This window comes from Carettochelys insculpta, chromosome 17, assembly GCF_033958435.1.
Source record: "Carettochelys insculpta isolate YL-2023 chromosome 17, ASM3395843v1, whole genome shotgun sequence".
Classification (NCBI taxonomy): Eukaryota; Metazoa; Chordata; order Testudines; family Carettochelyidae; genus Carettochelys; species Carettochelys insculpta.
In genome coordinates, this window is record NC_134153.1 from 18,420,617 (window position 1) to 18,438,392 (window position 17,776).

The window sequence follows — 17,776 nt, forward strand, 5'->3', positions numbered from 1 at the left end:
ACGACTCCTACAGGCTGAAGCAGAGCAAGCACCTTTCCTGCAACATTACATCATCTGCAGACCACAGAAAATGGCCATAATCCCCAGCCAAGAGCAAATTCCAGCAGATGCAACATTCCTCCTCTCTGGGTGCCTAGAGACTTAAAATACTTTTTCAACTCCTACAATGGGAAACTATTTTTTTAAATATATCAAACTTCTTACCCCTATAACACATTGAGGTGCTTGGGCACCTTCCTCTGTAGTCTGGGCAAGGACATGGAAGGTATTAGAGCAACAGTGAATCTTGTTTTAATCTTGAAAGCAAAAAACATCCGTTGGCACATAATTTTATGTGGACTTCTAAACCTGAATGGAGGGTAGTATCTTCAAACACTATGCAATGCTGATCTCCTTACAGAATACTTAAGCAGTTAGGTACCACAGCGATGAGAGCTACAGAAAAACAAATAGATCAGATGCAGATCTTATCAAGAAGTAAACATTCCTAAGGTTAACTGCCACAAAAATAAATTCTCGTAAAGATATAACCAACCAGCAACAAAATCCTGACTCCTTCTAAAATCTGCGTCTATTAAAGAGGAGCTCATAACAGGTTTGGAGTCTGAAGCTCACCATAAACAGGCCAAGTGCATTATGGGCAGCAGCAGGGTAAACTTCCCCTTATCAACAGGCCATAACTCTGACACGACGACGCTCTTTAAAACATGCCTCTGTACTGTGGTTGCCAACAAAGACAACACCAAGCACAATACGCGGTGGTGGTTCACGTGATTTGGTTGCTTGTCTACTGGAAACTGGATTATACCCACCTTGCTCTTTTCATGCAGGTCACTGAATGGCCACTGGATACCAACCCTGGCTCCCACACCTTCCCCTGGTTGGTAATTACAACAGGGCAGCTTTCTGCAAAATCTACTCGAGGCCATACTTTATTAAGAGTATGAATGGTTTATGTATCATTGTGGGCCAGGATTATATGAACTGTGAAACCAGATGATTTAAGACAGATCACTCAGATTATAGTATTTCCAGAGAGGTAACACGTCTGGGGGAGGCTCACATGTTGTGGTTCAAAACAGATTGTCCAGAGACCAAAAAGGCAAACAAAGGATTTAGGGGCCTTTCTTCTAGTTCCTTACCCAAAAGACTGATACGGGCTTGTAACCATAAGGAAAACCCAACTGTGGGGTGTGAAGGACTGACTTTCACCAGAAGCCTGTGTTGTAGCTGAAGGAAACCACTGGAAAGCTTTTTAACATGCATGCAGGTGGGACATTCTATACCTTGGGGAAGCACACTATCACCTCCATACTCCTCATTTTTATGTAACCGTGATATTGCATTTAAATCATGCCATGTGAGGTACCAGGGGAAACGCTACGATGTGCTGAAAGCAATTTTTCTAAAGAACTATGAACATCCTTAAAGCATATGAAATTATACAAATTGTGTCATATAGTTTTCACGAAAATATGCTGTGGGCTTGTGGGGGATATTGAAGAGATATCAAGTGCCATTGCCCAGAAAGGGAGCCACACTGCAATGACTCACCTGCATGGGGCCACACCAAAGGAACTGCTCAACTTTGCCGTGCCTGTGGACTCAGCAAAGCCTACCAGATATGCCTGGACTTGTGTTCTTCCCGCACAGGAGGGGTACGAAAGCTGAACATGGGGGCCCATGTTTTCCCTTTCTCCTGACCCACTCTACGCTGCAAGCAACAAAGACCCTCAGATGATGAAGACTCCAACAGAGGAGACTAGCCCAGATTTACGGGAGAAACCTGTATTAACGACTGCATTATCCGGTGGGATGAGAAAAACGGTTCAATCTAGCTGTTGCCAAGCGCAACAGGGTAGAGAATTTAGACTGCACACTTCTACAGTCGCACCCCGACATACGCCCATTTGAGTTACGAGACTTCGACTTTATGAGGAGTTTCATTTAATACCCCTACTTCAGCTTACGAGGCATTACTTCGCATTTACAAGGACCAATTTAGAGTCTGGCGGCTCTGGTAGGCAAGCACCGAGGGGATGGAGTCAGCTGCGTTGGTCTTGACGAAGAGGCCGTGCAGGGGGGTGGCGGCACCCTGCAAGAGGGCGGCAGTCTGGTTCAGGTAGGTAGACTCATCTGAGTCCCAGCAGTAGATCACGCCACTCTGAGAGACGTGGATGCTGGGCGCACAGCCCAGCCCAGCCCAGCCCCACTGCTGCCGCTCACCCCCCGGGCAGCTAGGGAGTCGCCACCTCCCACCCTGCGCAGATGTGCCTCAGGCGCCACTCTCCGTCTGTGGTGCTCCCTCCCATTTAGCACCTGGCTTGCTCACCGCTGTCGCTGGCAGGGCCTCTCCGCCATGTTGCCCCGCACAAGAGAGGCATCGCCCCTGACCAGCCAGGGGCCCCCTGTGCCTGCCTAGCTCCCCACGTGGCCAGCCCCTGGCAGCGCCTCCTCCCCACTTAACCTAAGCTGTGCTCAGGTCGGGCTGCCTCCCTGTGCCCTGCTCTGCCCTGCCCTCCCCCTTGCACCACATTTAATGGGATTTGGTGTTATTTTAACATAAATGTGTGTACATTTTGGGGCCCAGGAATACACAAAATTTTTTCCCATTGAAATTAATGGTAATTACACTTTCGACTTACGAGAATTTGCCCTAAGAGAGGTTTTTCAGGAACAAATTACCCTCATAAGGCGGGGGAAGACTGTATTTTATATTCTTTTGGTGACTACTCTTACTTTTTGCCTATCAAGTTAATATCACTTAAAACATTTTACAGTCAATAAGCTTGCTTTACTGGCTATCTTCACCAGTGAGTTAGTCTGAAGTGTTTTGTGAGGACGCTTGACCAGACTTATAAAGGCTGGTGTATATCCACTTTCCACTGATGAAGCAGTTAACCAATTAATAGATTAAATGGTACAGGTCGGACCACTATAGCTGGGACTTCCCTTGTCCCAGAACATCTGGGGTCCAGCATCTCCATGGGTGCTCCTGGGCTGGAACACTCCTGTGGAAAATGTGGTCTCAGCACTCAGCAACTCCTCCCCTGCCCTCCCAGAGCTTCTGGAATTCTGCAAATAGCTCACTTGCAGTGCTCAAGTTCAGGGAGAGTTGGGGAGCAGCAGACACACTCAGGAGAAGAGGCAGGGTGGCTATGGAGACCCACATTCAGGGCACAGGAGTTAGGACAATCCCATGGGGCTGTGCTCTGGCCCCCAGATGTGGGACTCCACAGCTACACTGCCTGCTTCCTTGAGGGCCGCCTCCCCTCCCCCTCTCCCATCCCAGTCTCTATTTGGTCAGTGCCAGCCCCTCTGCTGCCACCAGAGCAGAGCCCCACAGCCAGATGCAGCAGACGGGCCACCACTGACCTCCCCTGGTCTGGTATATTTCCTGGTTTGGGACTGGTCAGGTCCTGAAGGTGCCAGACCAGGGAAGTACAGCTAAGCTACAGTAGTGGGAGCCAGGGGAGCGGGAACAGGGATTTGGCTGGTGCCTTACTCAGAGATTCATGAGTAGCTCTGGAAGAATTCATGCACTCTAGCAGCTGGGTGTTGGGCTCCATATACAGTTGTGCTGAGTGATTACAGCACATGGAGGGACCGCTGCTGGTCACCAACAAGGCATTATGAAAGACAGCCCAGGCTGGAGGCAGCTAAGGGGGCACAGCATTCCCCTGGTCCCAGGCTACACCCTAGATCATTTTGTTTTTATATGCTTTCTCTGGTTTGCAGCTTTCACCTCAAGAAAAAAATGTGCTTCCTTAGAAAGAGCTGTGTGATAATTTGTGGCTGTTGGCAACAGGCCGGTTGTATCCTTTGGAGAGAGCATAAAGCACAGGCACTGACCTTTTAGGCAGTCTGGCTTGCTGGAGATATGACAGGGTAGATAAGGGAGCTGTAAAGTCTTAAAACCCCCAGTCATAAGGGAGTGACACAGCAGGGGTGCACCACCCAGCAGAGATGATCACTGGGAGCCAGAAACCTTTACAAGAGTGCTCTCAGGACCAAAATATACAGGAGCAATTCTCCTGAAACAATGAAAGTAGTGACAAAGTCAAAGCAAGGAATTCTTAAGATGGATATAGCCTTTACTTGGCAAACTGACTGAAAGACACAAACTCTATGGAACACCAGGTGGAAAACCACCATGAAGATTTAAACTGCAAACATACCAATTACTGAAAAGAAGAGCATTCTAATAGGGTATATTGAGCGTGTGGAGGGTTGGCTGATTGTTTCTTAAAAAATCATCTGCAGGAAAGTTTCACGACTCCGATATTCCACTTAAGAATGCAGATATCATAAAATTGTAAAATCATATTTTAAATAGATTTCCTGTTTATTTACTTATCTACATATGCACATCTGTATCTTTGTGCATATATATTTTTAAATATATATATATATGTTCAAACACAAGAACACAATCATTTTCAAAATCTGGGACCTGAACAAAAATTAAAAGTGATGGAGATGTGAACAAATACAAAAAAAACCAAGACCAATTATTCAAGTAATTCAGCAACAGAGGAGATGACTGGACCTGGAAAGGAGTCTGTCTACACCACAGCCTCCCACTAAGAGCCTGTGACATTAGAAATACACTCGTAAAATGCCTCTGAGAAGTGTGTGTCCAAGAAAAGTCAGAATATCTAAGAGGCAGCACTAAGGCAGTGGGAAATGGAGGAAATAGTGTGCGGGGAGTTAATTGGATGTGTGTGTGAGGCTGGGAGAAGGGAGACAGGAAGGTTGTGAAACTCCATAAACCAGACCATGCCACAGGAATAAAGTAAGAGCCCAGCTTTATTAAGATCAAAGCTATAGGGTTCATATCTTCAGAACTTACCTGTGTTGAGATTATATTATCCTTCTATTGCCATAGCTGCCCTCCTTAGCCCAAAATACAAAAAACTTTGGAAGTTGCCTATGTTCTGTTACATCCTTTCATTTGTCTTTCTGATCTTGGGGTAAGCTGTTTTTGGAGACCGTATGCTTTGTAAGTTTGCCATTTTACAGGATAACATCATTAGCAAACGGAAGACAATAATCACACTTTTAATAATGGATCAACTAAGTTAAATTCCTTATGGATACTACGCTATAAATGATTTTACAGTACTTAATTACAATTATGCCGCCTGACTTACAAACTAGGTCTTATGTTTAGAGTATTTAATTATAAAAAACATCCATGAAAATTACTGCTGTGAGAGCTTAAATTTAGGGCCAGATCCTGCAAATAATCACACCTTAATGAATAACTTCCCTGTCTCAGCTACACACATGCTGAAAGTTACTTTCATTTGAAAATGTTTATGCAGGATCAGACTCTTATTTTTTCAGGCTTCCCTTACATATGATTCTTGCTATCAAAAACCATGCTTAGAGCAAGCAACCATGGAAAATAAACAGATTTACAAAGGAAGTCACTTCTGTTTGCACACCACTTTAAAATTATATTATAGGCATGGCTGTAGTCGGGGGAGAGGAGAAGGGGGCACTGCCCATCCAAATTGCAAGCCTCAGGCAGGTGCAGAATTGACTCCCACCCTCACATGCCACACTACTGGCCTGACTGGAGCTATCCCAAGAGACACAAGCCAAACTATGTCTTCAGGATAGTGTCACACAAACCCAAAAGTTCCATTTCAACATTCCTTCAATGCATCATGTCAAGTTTGAACACAGATATTACTGTAAATGGAATACTGAGAGTTAGGATTCCCCAGTTATATGCTCAGCTTCACCTCTAGCTCAGGTTTTCAAGGACTAAATCTCAGTTCATTCATAAAATGTGTAGAACTTCCACCTATTTCACTAAGCTCCTTTATTAACTTGTTAGTTGTTCGCAAAGCATTAAGAGCTTCTCAGATGAAAAGTGCAACATATTGGGCCAGGCAAACAACAAGCTTCATGAAAGGAATCACCTTGTCACTCACATACTAGACTGAGATTTCGAACATACTTCCAGGCTTTGCCACAGATTTTTGAATGACCTTGAGCAAATCATTTAATTTTTTGTGCCTCAGTTCCTCATCTGCAAAATGATGGAGAACAACTTTGCCCTTCACTCACTTTTTCTCTCTCTGGTCAATTTATATTGTATGGTCTTTGGGGCAAGGACTATCCCTTAGTAAGTGTCAATAAATACAGCATGTAGCAGACTATGACCCCAGTCTAGGTTAGGACTTTTAGGTCCCTGAGTATTAATCAAATACAATTATTATTAATAGTAACAATCTACAAACATTTACAGACTCATTTCAAAGTGAAACTTTTGTGCCCAGAGTTACGCAAACATAACAATTGGATGCACTGAAAAATATACCTTTGTAAAATAGAGAACACAATTCATATGCAAAGTTCACTGAGGAAACTTCATTGTAAAATGTAACAAGAACTGGAGGAATATTCTATGCTAAGAAGAAAATAGACTACAGGAACATGGTAAAGCAAAGTTTCTGTGTAAGTGCACCCTGTAGCAAAAAGTTCTCTCAATGGACTTTAACACAATGGTTATGTCTACACATGCCCCTCTCTTTCAGAAGAGGCATGTAAATGAAGTGGGTTGGAAATGCTAATGAGGCACTGATATGAATATTTAGCACCTCATTTACATAACGGTGGCCACCCAGAGCATTGAAAGTGCTGCTTTTGAATCGCAAACTAGCAATGTAGATGGGGTTCCTTCAAAATAAAACTCCGATTTTAAAAGCACCTTTCTTCCAAAAAAAAAAAATTGGGTTTAATGAGTCAGTGATTGAATCATCAGAAAAGCAAGTGCTAACTGAGCATTTTTAAATGCAATTTTAGAATGCACAGAGTATCTAGTCTATTTAACAAGGCACAGAGGGGTAGACCTACGCTAGGGAAGAAAGTCCATTTCAGATATGCAATTCCAGCTACGCCATTAGCGCAGCTAGAACTGACGTAGAAGAATTTACTTTCTTGCCTACTGTAGTCAGACCCCCTCTAGGGTCACGCTGACGTCCCTTACTCCACGCAATATCGTGGAGTATGTGGGTCAACAGCCGAGCCCAGAGAGGTCGATTTTACAAATCAAATTCCAGAAGATCGAACATGGTGCGGCAACCTTATGGTAAGTATAGATTAGCCCGCAGAGGGTTAGATACCCATATGAAGAGAGGAAACATAGCTGCCAGGAGGAAAGGAATCAGATAGTTCAAGGCACCAGCTCCTATCTCCCCCAGATGGCACACATGTGCACAGCTGAAATGTGTAACATGCCGCCGATGCTTACTCAATAGTGCAGCAACAGCCACTGCTTGCTGCATTCCTCACAGCAGCAGCCAATAGAAAACCAAGAAAAGGGGCAATATCCACCTCTTACTTTCCTTGGAAGGAGCTATGTCCCCTCCCTGCAGCAGCATGCAGCTAATTCACTTTAATTCTGCACAAAGCAGCATTGTAAGTGGAATTTATAAGACCACAAAAATTGCCCTCAAAGCTTAGAAAGTTACTCACTGTGAATCCTATTTAGAGCTCAACAATAAACACCAATAGATTGATACAGACCACCTCCAGAGTTCCCTAAGCACAGAGGTGGGGCTTCTACCTTCTGGCACAGATCACACTTATTTGCGTTAATCAATCTTATAAAAGCTATACGTGTAGCCAGAAGTTCAAGACTTTCTTGGGTAAAACATGAATACAGAGCAGAGCAGGGGGCCAAGCCAGGCAACAGTCACTGAGACTAAGATTTTTTTTCTGCTAGTTTTTATTCATTATATTTCAGTGCCTGCATTTTGCCACAGTAAACAATCTTTAGGTAAAGATTTTCAAAACTAAACAGCCTAAAGCTAAATGTCTAAATCCATATTTAGGCACCTGTCTGATTTGCAAAACTGCTGAGCACCCATCAGCTCCAGTGAGTTCAATTAGAGCTGATGAGTGCTCGGCATTTTTGATGCACACTGGAACTTAACTTTAGGATCCCAGTTCTACACATCTTGGCCTTACCTGCTCACTCTGTGCCTTCTTCCCCTGTGATATATAAATACCAATGATGGAAAATGATTCATGTATACTTAGCCCTTTCCACCCAAAGATCTCATAGCACTTTACAGACATTGCATAATTACGACTTGCAATATCCTGTAAGATTGGTATCATTAGCCTGATCTTCAGAAATTAAACAAGACATGAAACTTCTTGCCCACGGATACACAGTGAGTCAGTGGCAAAGGCAGGGGTAGAATAAGTCTTTTGACTCACACTCTTAACTTGGATCATGCTTCCTGTGAGTCTTAATATGACAGGGAAAGGACACTAGAAAACATGATCCTGACAGATATTAAGCAAAAACTATCCAGTTAGGTTTTAAAGGTGATCTACAAACATCATGACTTAAATATCAAGGAGGTGAAATGTTAGCAACTGAGAGAAGAGCTTCTTATTCAGGCAGTTTATAACCTTGTTTTGATTAACATTATTTCTCAGGATATCAATCAGTTGGCAGGGAAGTTCTCTATTAAAAAGAACCTCAAACATTCCATGAGCAGTTCTTCTGCACAGACAGGACAACTCAATTTTCTGATCCATTTGAGCAGAGGCCTTTCCGTTCAGAGGAGTAAATTTACTGCCACTGTGGAAACTTGCCAACCAGAATATGGACAGAGCCCACTCACCCATTTCACATAGGCAACCACAAAAAGAATTGTATCTCTTGGATCTCTCTCTTAGACATTTAAATCAATGCAGTGATAATGACTCCGAGGCATTAGGAAGGTGGGTTGGCCTCGACCTGAGGATGTAGCACAAATTAAGCTTCATCTCCTATTATAAATCCCTCCAAGCCTCATTTCTAACAGTGGCATTGAGAAAACCACTCTCTCCCTTAGGCATCAGAACAAAGTTAGTTAGGCCATCAGCTGAAGTAGATTAATGAAGACTAACTTAATCAGTTGCTGCTCTAAAGATAATATTACAATTTTAATGGAAAGCAAACTACCTATTTCATCCTACTCAGTGTAATAAGAAAGTCTGAAAATTCAGAGAAGAAAAGCCTCATCAATAATTATCATGCTCATGACAACTGGCATAAATATATCTTTAATATTAATTTGAAAGCTGTCATTACAAAGAAAATGGAAGTGCATTAATTCCTGTAAGGGACATGTACTCATTGCTGTAAAGTTCAATGCAAGGCTAAATACTAATGATGCTGTAGGCATAGAGTTATAAATGAGACAAAAGCTAGGAACAATGGAAATGTTCCCTTCTATGTCTTTTAAGGGATATCATCAACTAAAGTCATGCAAACAGGTTTGCTCAGAATGGTATTAAAAGATGATCTGTAAAGGATTCTTTTAAAGTGAGCTCATGCTTATTTTGCTCCTTGATGATGGATAATCAAATCTTGAAATAAACTTTTAATTGTTTAAAAAACACTTCAGAAATTTCATGAATGTTAACAACCATCCCAGATTTTAATGGAAGACTTCTGGGATGTTTATGAAGAGCTATGACACCCTAACTGAAGGGCGGGCAGCCTCAGATATTTAACAAGACCGTTGTTATCTAAAATGTTAGACTTTAATAGATCTTAATTAAACAAACTATTCTATTAAAAGTCAAGGAAGTGGGTTTTACCCATAAAAGTTCATTACCTAATAAATAAATTTGGTAGTCTTTAAGGTGCTACAGGACTGCTTATTCTATTAAAAGAATTTTTAATTTTTTTTTTTTTTTTTTTTTACTATTTTATACTTTCTTCCTTTTCTGCATTTCTTTCAGCTTTCAGTATGTATATTGAGCAAAGTAATTTTACTTTTAAAAGATTATTGGTTTCACTTTCAGATTCCCAATGCTGCAGTATTTTGACACAAGGGAACATTTACAGTAAACCCTCGATTTTATGGACCCTGATTTAGCGGACATCAGGAACAATGGACGTCCCCCAATGGAAGTCCGCTGGGGTCCATAAAATCCTAAATCAATTCTCCCCCCTACCAAAAAAGACACTTACCATTGCTGTGACCTGCAGGAGCCACTGCCTCCTCCAACAGAGCCTCCACACACTTCTTCCCACCACAGTGGGTGTGTGTGTGTGCAGACGGCACTTGCATACATGTCCTACCCCTGGCAGGAGGAGCACATGGTGGCTCTGGCGGCAGCTCCTCCAGCTGCATGTGGTGTGAGGGGGGCACCTCTAGCCATGTGTGGTGGGGTGCCTCTAGCCACAGGGCAGCTCTAGCCATGCACAGTGGGACACCTCTAGCCAGGATGCGCCTCCAGCCGCACGGCACGGTCCCAGTCATGGCGGGGTCCAACAGCTCCTCCAGCGCGGCTGCTCTGGTGAGTGGAAGGTTTTTTGGGTTTTTTTTGTTTGGTTTGGGTTTTTTTTGAGGGGAAGGGAGAACTGGGGCTGTAAACCCTTGCACTTAATGGACTTTTGGTAACAATGGACAACCCCCTCCCACATTAGTCCATTAAATAGCCAGTTTACTGTATTGGGTTTTTTGTTTTTTAAACAAAGCAATTGTTTCCATGGAAATTTAATAAAAAGTCATGGAAAAGTTTCTATTGGTTTTCTATTTTATAGACAAAAGGGGATGTTGTCAAGGCCAAAAATATAACTGGATTTAAAAAACAGAATTACATAAATTCATGGAGGATAGAACCATCAATGGCCATTAGCCAAGATGATCAGGGATGCAACTGCATGCTCTGGGTGCATCTCTGACTGCTAGAAGCTGGGTCTGGCAACAGAGGATGGATCACTAATTAAATTGCCATGCTTTGTTCATTTCCTCTGAAGTATCAAGCATTAGCCTCGGTTGGAAGACAAGATACTGGGCTAGATGGATCACTGGTCTGATCCAGTATGGGCAGTCTTATGTTCTTAACTGTTTAACAAAACAAAAATTTGTGCTGAATCTGAACAGAAGCTTCCCTTTAAAAAAGTTTGTTTTTTGTTTTGTTTTTTTAAATGTGAGAGTGATAAGGAATTGCATCAAATGCAAATATTGCAGCCAATCTATTTTTTTTTCTTCTATGTATTTTCAAAACTACTTCTATCCTTGTTTCCACAGTCAATGTGGGTTTGGCAGTGAGAGAAGGAGTATATTTTACACCAAAGTTCTAGTGGCTGTAGTGTGGTTTTGAATTCCCACAGTATTGCTCTGGCAGGACAGATAATAATGGAATCACATGCTGGAGAGTGTTTTGATTATTGCCAGCCCCAAACATTCAAAGATAATGAGCTGATCTTTTCTTTGGCAATTTTGAAAATTCAGTGTGATTCCAATCATCTAACACAAGTATTAAAGATCACAGACAAACTTCAGATTGTTTTTCTGAAGGTTTATAATGAGTCTGGCCCCCCAAAACTGGCTTGAAATCCTAAGATTTGAAAAAATAAGGTTGGGTTCTCTATATTTGCTTGCTGAGGTTTTGGGGGCCATAAAAGTAACAATTTCTGGCTTTTCTTTACAACCATGAAGTCTTGGATTTTACAGCTTTCATTAAAAAAAGTAATTCTCACATAATCACAATTTCAGGAGCAAGGGCTTTTAGAAAAAACATCAAATATTATGAGATCCTTGATAAAACTGTGACAGATGGCAATACTGGGTTTTGATTCACAGGAAGAAAGAAATGGTATTGATTTTTTATAACCAGAACTCAACACAATTTTTCTCCTCTGGATAGAAGAAGAGTCCCATTTAACCGAAGGCACAGATAAACTCTTTCACCAAAATGTATGAAATGTATCAGAAAAAAGCCAGATTCTCCCTTACAGATTCTCCCAAACTCAGCTTTTCTTCTTCAGAGTGTATGAATTGTGCATGAATTTCACAAGGCAAAGGCTTTTTTTTTTTTTGCACTCTGATCTCCAAGTGAACTCTTCTGGGATGATATTTTATAATCTATCATTTTGTACATACTGTCTGAAATACATATTCCATAGACTGTGAAGTGGAGAACTACTGAGAACATACAAGCAATGCATAGCATAAAGCCGCATAGAAAAAAGGAGGAATGGGAAACAAAGAACAAAGAGTATTGCTCAGATAAAAGTACTACAAATTTTGGGTGTGTTTTAACACTTTCTGAAATCACTAATAAAACTATTTCCTTCATCAAGTGAAACAGAGTATGATTGCACAGATGCACCCACAGAAAATGACAGAAGAAAAGAAAATGGAGTGAGTTTAGCTTCATTTTTTTTGAAACAGCCATTGGAGATAATATACTACTATCTTACTAAGAATAACTTGCATATATAGGACTGAAATTTAGAGTAATTAAAATCTCCTAAGCTACAGAAGCTTGCAAGGAGCAGCTGATCTTTCCTTTAAAAATTTTGAAAATTCAGTGTGATTCCCATACTCCACACAAGTACTTAATTTCACAGCAAACTTCAGATTGTTTCTCTGAAGGTTCATAAAATAAAGAAGCAGCTTCTGTATTCATCCGGCTTAGAGGGAAGAAATATAATAAAGCCTGTAAAATGGTAACAAAAACTAGTATGCAAACACCTATTGCTCCTAACTGTATGACCAGAGCGCTGTCCTTGTACTTTTCACCTTATGGAAATAGAGATGCTCAACACTCTAGCAGGGCTCAACATACCTGCAGAGTTCTGACATGCTACACAGGCAAGAATCCAGATAGCCCATTCTTGTAAACCTATAAAGAACCTTGGTACAAATTCTTATCTCCCAGCTGTTATTCTCATCCTCCAGCTCCAACCTAGACACAGATCCCTATTCCTGCAAAAGAAATAAAAAAGCAGTAAAGTAGAACTTTAAAGACTAACAAAATAATTTATTAGGTGAGCTTTCGTGGGACAGACCCACTTCTTCAGACCATAGCCATACCAGAACAGATTCAATATTTAAGGCATAGAGATCCAAAAATAGTAATCAAGGTTGACAAATCAGAAAAAAATTAGCAAGGTGAGCAAATCAGAGAACAGAGGGGTGCGGCGGGGGGGGGGGGGGGGGGGTGTGTCAAGAATTAAATGAAGCCAAGTATGCAAAAGAGCCCCTATAGTGTCCCAGAAAATTTGCATCCTGGTTCAAACTACATGTTAATGTGTCGAATTTGAATATGAAAGAGAGTACAGCAGTCTCTCTTTCCAAAGCAGAGTGAAAATTCTTCTTCAATAAGACGCAAACTCTTAAGTCATTAACAGAAGGGCCCACTCCATTAAAATGTAGACTAACTGGTTTGTGGATCAGGAGTGTTTTGATGTCTGTTTTGTGCCCATTAACTCTTAGTCTCAGAGTTTGAACTCTGTCCAATATACAAAGCATTTGGACATTGTTGGCACATGATGGCATATATAATGTCAGCTGAGGCACATGAGAATGTGCCGTGATTCTGTGACTAACCTGGTTATCGCCAGAATAGATACGTGGACAAAGCTGGCAGCGGGCTTTGTTGCAAGGAAAAGTCCCAGGACTGGTGTTCCTGTGGTACAGACTGTGGTTGTGGGTGAGAATCCTCATAAGGTTGGGAGGTTGTCTGTAGGAGAGAACAGGCCTGTCACCTAGAGCCTTCTGGAGTGTGGCACCCTGATTAAGGATAGGTTGTTGGTCTTTAATAATGCGCTACAGTGGTTTGAGTTGGGGGCGGTAGTTTATAACCAGTGGTGTTCTGTTCTTGGGTTTTTCGGGCCTATCTTGGAGTAGCTGGTCTCTGGGTATTTGTCTGGCCCTGTCGATTTGTTTTTTTATTTCTCCTGGTGGGTAATTCAGGTTTATCAATATTTGGTAAAGATCTTGTAGTTTTTGGTCTCTGACAGTAGGATCAGAGCAAATGTGATTGTACCTAAAGGCTTGACTGTAAACAATGGATCTAGTTGTGTGTGCAGGATGGAAGGTAGAAGCGTGTAGGTAAGTATAGCGATCAGTGGGTTTCCAGTACAGCGTGATACTGATCAGGCCATCCTTGATTTGTACTGTAGTGTCCAGGAAATGTCTCTCTCGTGTGGAGTAATTGAGGCATAAATTGACGGTGGGGTCCAGATTGTTCAAGTCCCTGTGGAATTCTTTTAGCATCTCTATACCTTGGGTCCAAATCATGGTACTCTATAGAGTCTTCTAGAGACTCTATACCATAGGTCCAAATCCCCGCCCCTCTGCTCTCTGCTTTGCTGACCTTGATACTTTTTTTCTGATTTGTCAACCTTGATTACCATTTTTGGTTCTCTGTGCCTTAAATATTGAGTCTGTTCTGGTATGGCTATGGGCTGAAGAAGTGGGTCTGTCCTATGAAAGCTCACCTAATAAATTATTTTGTTAGTCTTTAAAGTGCTTCTTGACTGCTTTTTTGTTTTAATAGCACATAGACTAGCACGGCTTTCTCTCTGCTACTGGAAAAGAAAGAATGTTATGCTTAATGCACTAGATTGAACCAAGATCTTTGGAGTTTCAATCTCTAGCTGTGACTGTGTATTATTGGGAAAGATACTTAACTATGCATCAGTTCTCAGCCTGTGAAACAGGGAAAGTGACATTTCACTATTCAACAGTGGTGCTGAGAAAATAAATCATTAATATCTGTGAAGGGCTCAAATAGTATGGTCATGGGGACCATAAAATCCCTATAAAAAGGTAGAGGAATCATTATCATTTCCTGCCTGGCCATGCCCCTTTCCTCTCCAACAAGCACTGTAGCTTTCCTAACATAAGAAGAGAACTGTAGCAGAGCCCATTTTTCCCCAAAGATTTACACGTTTCTCAACAAGACCCTGAAAATACTGCCATGAAACTAACCATTCACTGCTCAAAATGCAGATCCACCAATGCAACAGGCAAACATCTTAAATAATAAGTTGAGCAGTAAATAGTACCAGTTATGGATGAGAGAGTCTAAACTAACAAGAATGGATGGAGGAACCAACACTCTGTGTTACTGCAGCTGCATTTAGGGATAGAGAAGCAAAGAGTGAGAATGAGATTTTTCTTGCACTTAACAAGGTGCATATGTAATTTAAAAGCATGGAACCATACGTGGAACATACGGCCTATTCTAGCACAGAGAAAGCAAAAGGCTGCTTTTACTTCAGAGAAATGTAGTAAGCGTAACCCCCTCTAATCCTTCCTGTGTCAAAACAAAAAAGCAGTCCAGCAGCACTTTAAAGACTAACAAAATAATTTATTGGGTGATGAGCTTTCGTGGGACAGACCCGCTTCTTCAGACCATAGCCATACCAGAACAGACTCAATATTTAAGGCACAGAGAACCAAAAATAGTAATCAAGGTTGACAAAATGATAATCAAGGTAAGCAAAATGATTTGTCAACCTTGATTACTATTTTTGGTTCTCTGTGCCTTAAATATTGAGTCTGTTCTGGTATGGCTATGGTCTGAAGAAGCGGGTCTGTCCCACGAAAGCTCATCACCCAATAAATTATTTTGTTAGTCTTTAAAGTGCTGCTGGACTGCTTTTTTGTTTTGATAGTATATAGACTAGCACAGCCTCCTGGATCAGAGTAAGGCTGGGAAGCTAGCCATTTCAGAACCAGCCAAACATGTTCACCTGACTGTGACACCCAACCACACTGCAGAATCCCAGAAATACAGCCTGACTTCCACCCTCCCTATCCTTGAAGGTTTCATCACTGTGTTCATCTACTAAGGATCCTCCAGTGTTGTGCCTTAGCTGCAGTAATATTCAAGTCTCACTCAGTTGCAGAAGGGATATGAGGGGAGGAAGTAATCCCAGATCATGCAAATTTGTCATTCAGTGGCAACAAGCCCCCAGCACAGGGAATTGCCACATTTGCTGAGTGGCTGCAATGGGCTCTTCCAGAACAATGGAGAGGAAGTGATGGTGATGATGATGATGTGGAGAGCAGCTAAAGTGCAGGAAGAAGAAAAAGGCAATTTGAAGCCTTGGGCTTCCGACAAGGTTCATACACTTGAGACACCCAAATGAGATTCCACTGACAGAACATCCACATAGTAAGATACGTATCCTTTCCATGCACGCTACACCCAAAATGATTTCTTTTATACAGACACATATATGACTGACTTCAGTATTCAGCATTACCAACCCACTGAAACAAACCGTGTGGCTCTCCAAGCTGTTTGCAGACTCAAGCAGGTATCACTTATCACATACACTCACTTCATATTTTAGAAGTCTTCTTTGCAACTACAAGCACTAGGGACTTCTCATTTAGTGTGTGCTTTCATTTATTTTAAAAGTGCCCAGGGAGGGAGGGAGTGAACTGGGACAGGGAGTGACTAAGCACATGCAGGGCATGGAAGGACAGATTTAATGAGGAGCCAGGGAGGACAGAGATGGAGACCAGAACTAGCTGGGCAAGGAGGCTATGACAGAGAGAGGCAGGGGAAGAAGACCAGGAGCTAGAGTGGGATTTGCATAATTAGTTGGAGGAGAAGGATGAACACTGGGACCAGCTGGGGAGGACATGCTGACAAGGATCTGGAAGAGGAGAATGACAGCACTGGCACAGAGACAGGCTTGGAGGGGAGGAGAAAAGAGGGATAGAAGTGAGAAGAGTGTGTGTGCTCACTACAGCACAATTCCTTCCAGAGTCTGGGAAGAAATCCAGATTCCGGGGTCTCAGAGGGGCCGACAGCCTCTGTGGGCCCTGGCTCCTTGCCCCTAAAAGGCCAAAGGGGCAATTGGCCCTTAGCTCCACTCAGATCGTGACAGTGGGCTCTGTCCCCATTGCAGCCACACAGAGCAGTGCTGCTGTGGCAGTTCAAAGGGGCCTGTAGCGTAGCAGCGGTGGCAGACAGAGCTCCAGGCCCCTTTGAAATGACGGGCCCCTGTGCAACTGCCTCCTTTGCCCCTCCCGCACCTTGTCACCAGGCTTGTTTGTTGGCAGCAAATATCACTGAAACACACACACAACCTCCCAGCAAAGAGCATGTGCCTCATACCCCTCTAGTGCCGGTTCACAGAGAATGGTAAGTCTATGGAGAGGATGTAATTTCAATACAAGATGCTTACAGAGTAACTCTCATCCCAAGACATGTATAGTTTGTAAAATCATTACATTGTGTGTGCGCACACACACACACACACACACACACACACACACACACACATTTCCATTCAGTCTCCACCAAATGTGGAGATCTCTCAGATTTAACATTGAAGCTATTTAAGCCCACAGCAACACCTCAGGACTTCTTAGCCACTCGATTTCACTACACTAAATAGATATTCTTCTATTACATTGGTGAGTTACAATCAATTATCCAGTGTAGTATTTACAATACTCCCCAAAAACATGAAACCTATTGTCTAGGCCATGCTCGTGGTGGGAAGGTAGAGGGAAGAGTATTTTTTCATGACTTTTCCCCGGTGATATAAGCAGCTTTCAAGCACTCACATTTTTAAAAGATGGTATAGCTGCAGACTGAAGTATTCTGCGAACAGCGTGAGACACAAAGTTATGCTCCCTCTCTGCTTGAAGCACTTGTTCTTCTAGGAAAGAAACATGGTGTCCAACCATTTTAACAAAGGCCTGTGAAAGGGGACAGAAAAACATTCTCATGAGAATTACTAACATCTGCACACTGGTTTTCAATACTATCCTAGCTACTGTTCCAGAGTCAAATAAACAGTTTCAACAAAATACCAGAATTCACTATTATTAATAGAAGTAGCAAAAGGGATACATTTTCAAACACGGACTCTAATTTTCTCTCTGTAGGCAGTGAGGTAAGCAATTACTTGTGGGGCAAATGATTCAGCACCAATATTTCTCATTATGCTTCAAATGTACCATTTTATTCCTCATCAGCACACAGA

The 17,776-nt window shown here is 42.2% G+C and overlaps 1 protein-coding gene across 5 annotated transcripts in view; it reads right to left on the reverse strand.

Annotated features, from left to right (window-relative positions):
* Positions 1-17,776, reverse strand: part of BCAS4 (breast carcinoma amplified sequence 4) — a 130,751-nt gene that overhangs the window by 75,546 nt on the left and 37,429 nt on the right. For all 5 annotated transcript variants that reach the window (XR_012647957.1, XR_012647956.1, XR_012647958.1 and 2 more), the window contains exon 4: positions 17,355-17,489. Coding sequence is in view for 2 of the 5 variants with exons in the window: in XM_075012256.1 (XP_074868357.1) it covers positions 17,355-17,489 (135 nt within the window). In the remaining 3 variants the exon portion in view is untranslated. The remainder of the gene's footprint in view (positions 1-17,354; positions 17,490-17,776) is intronic.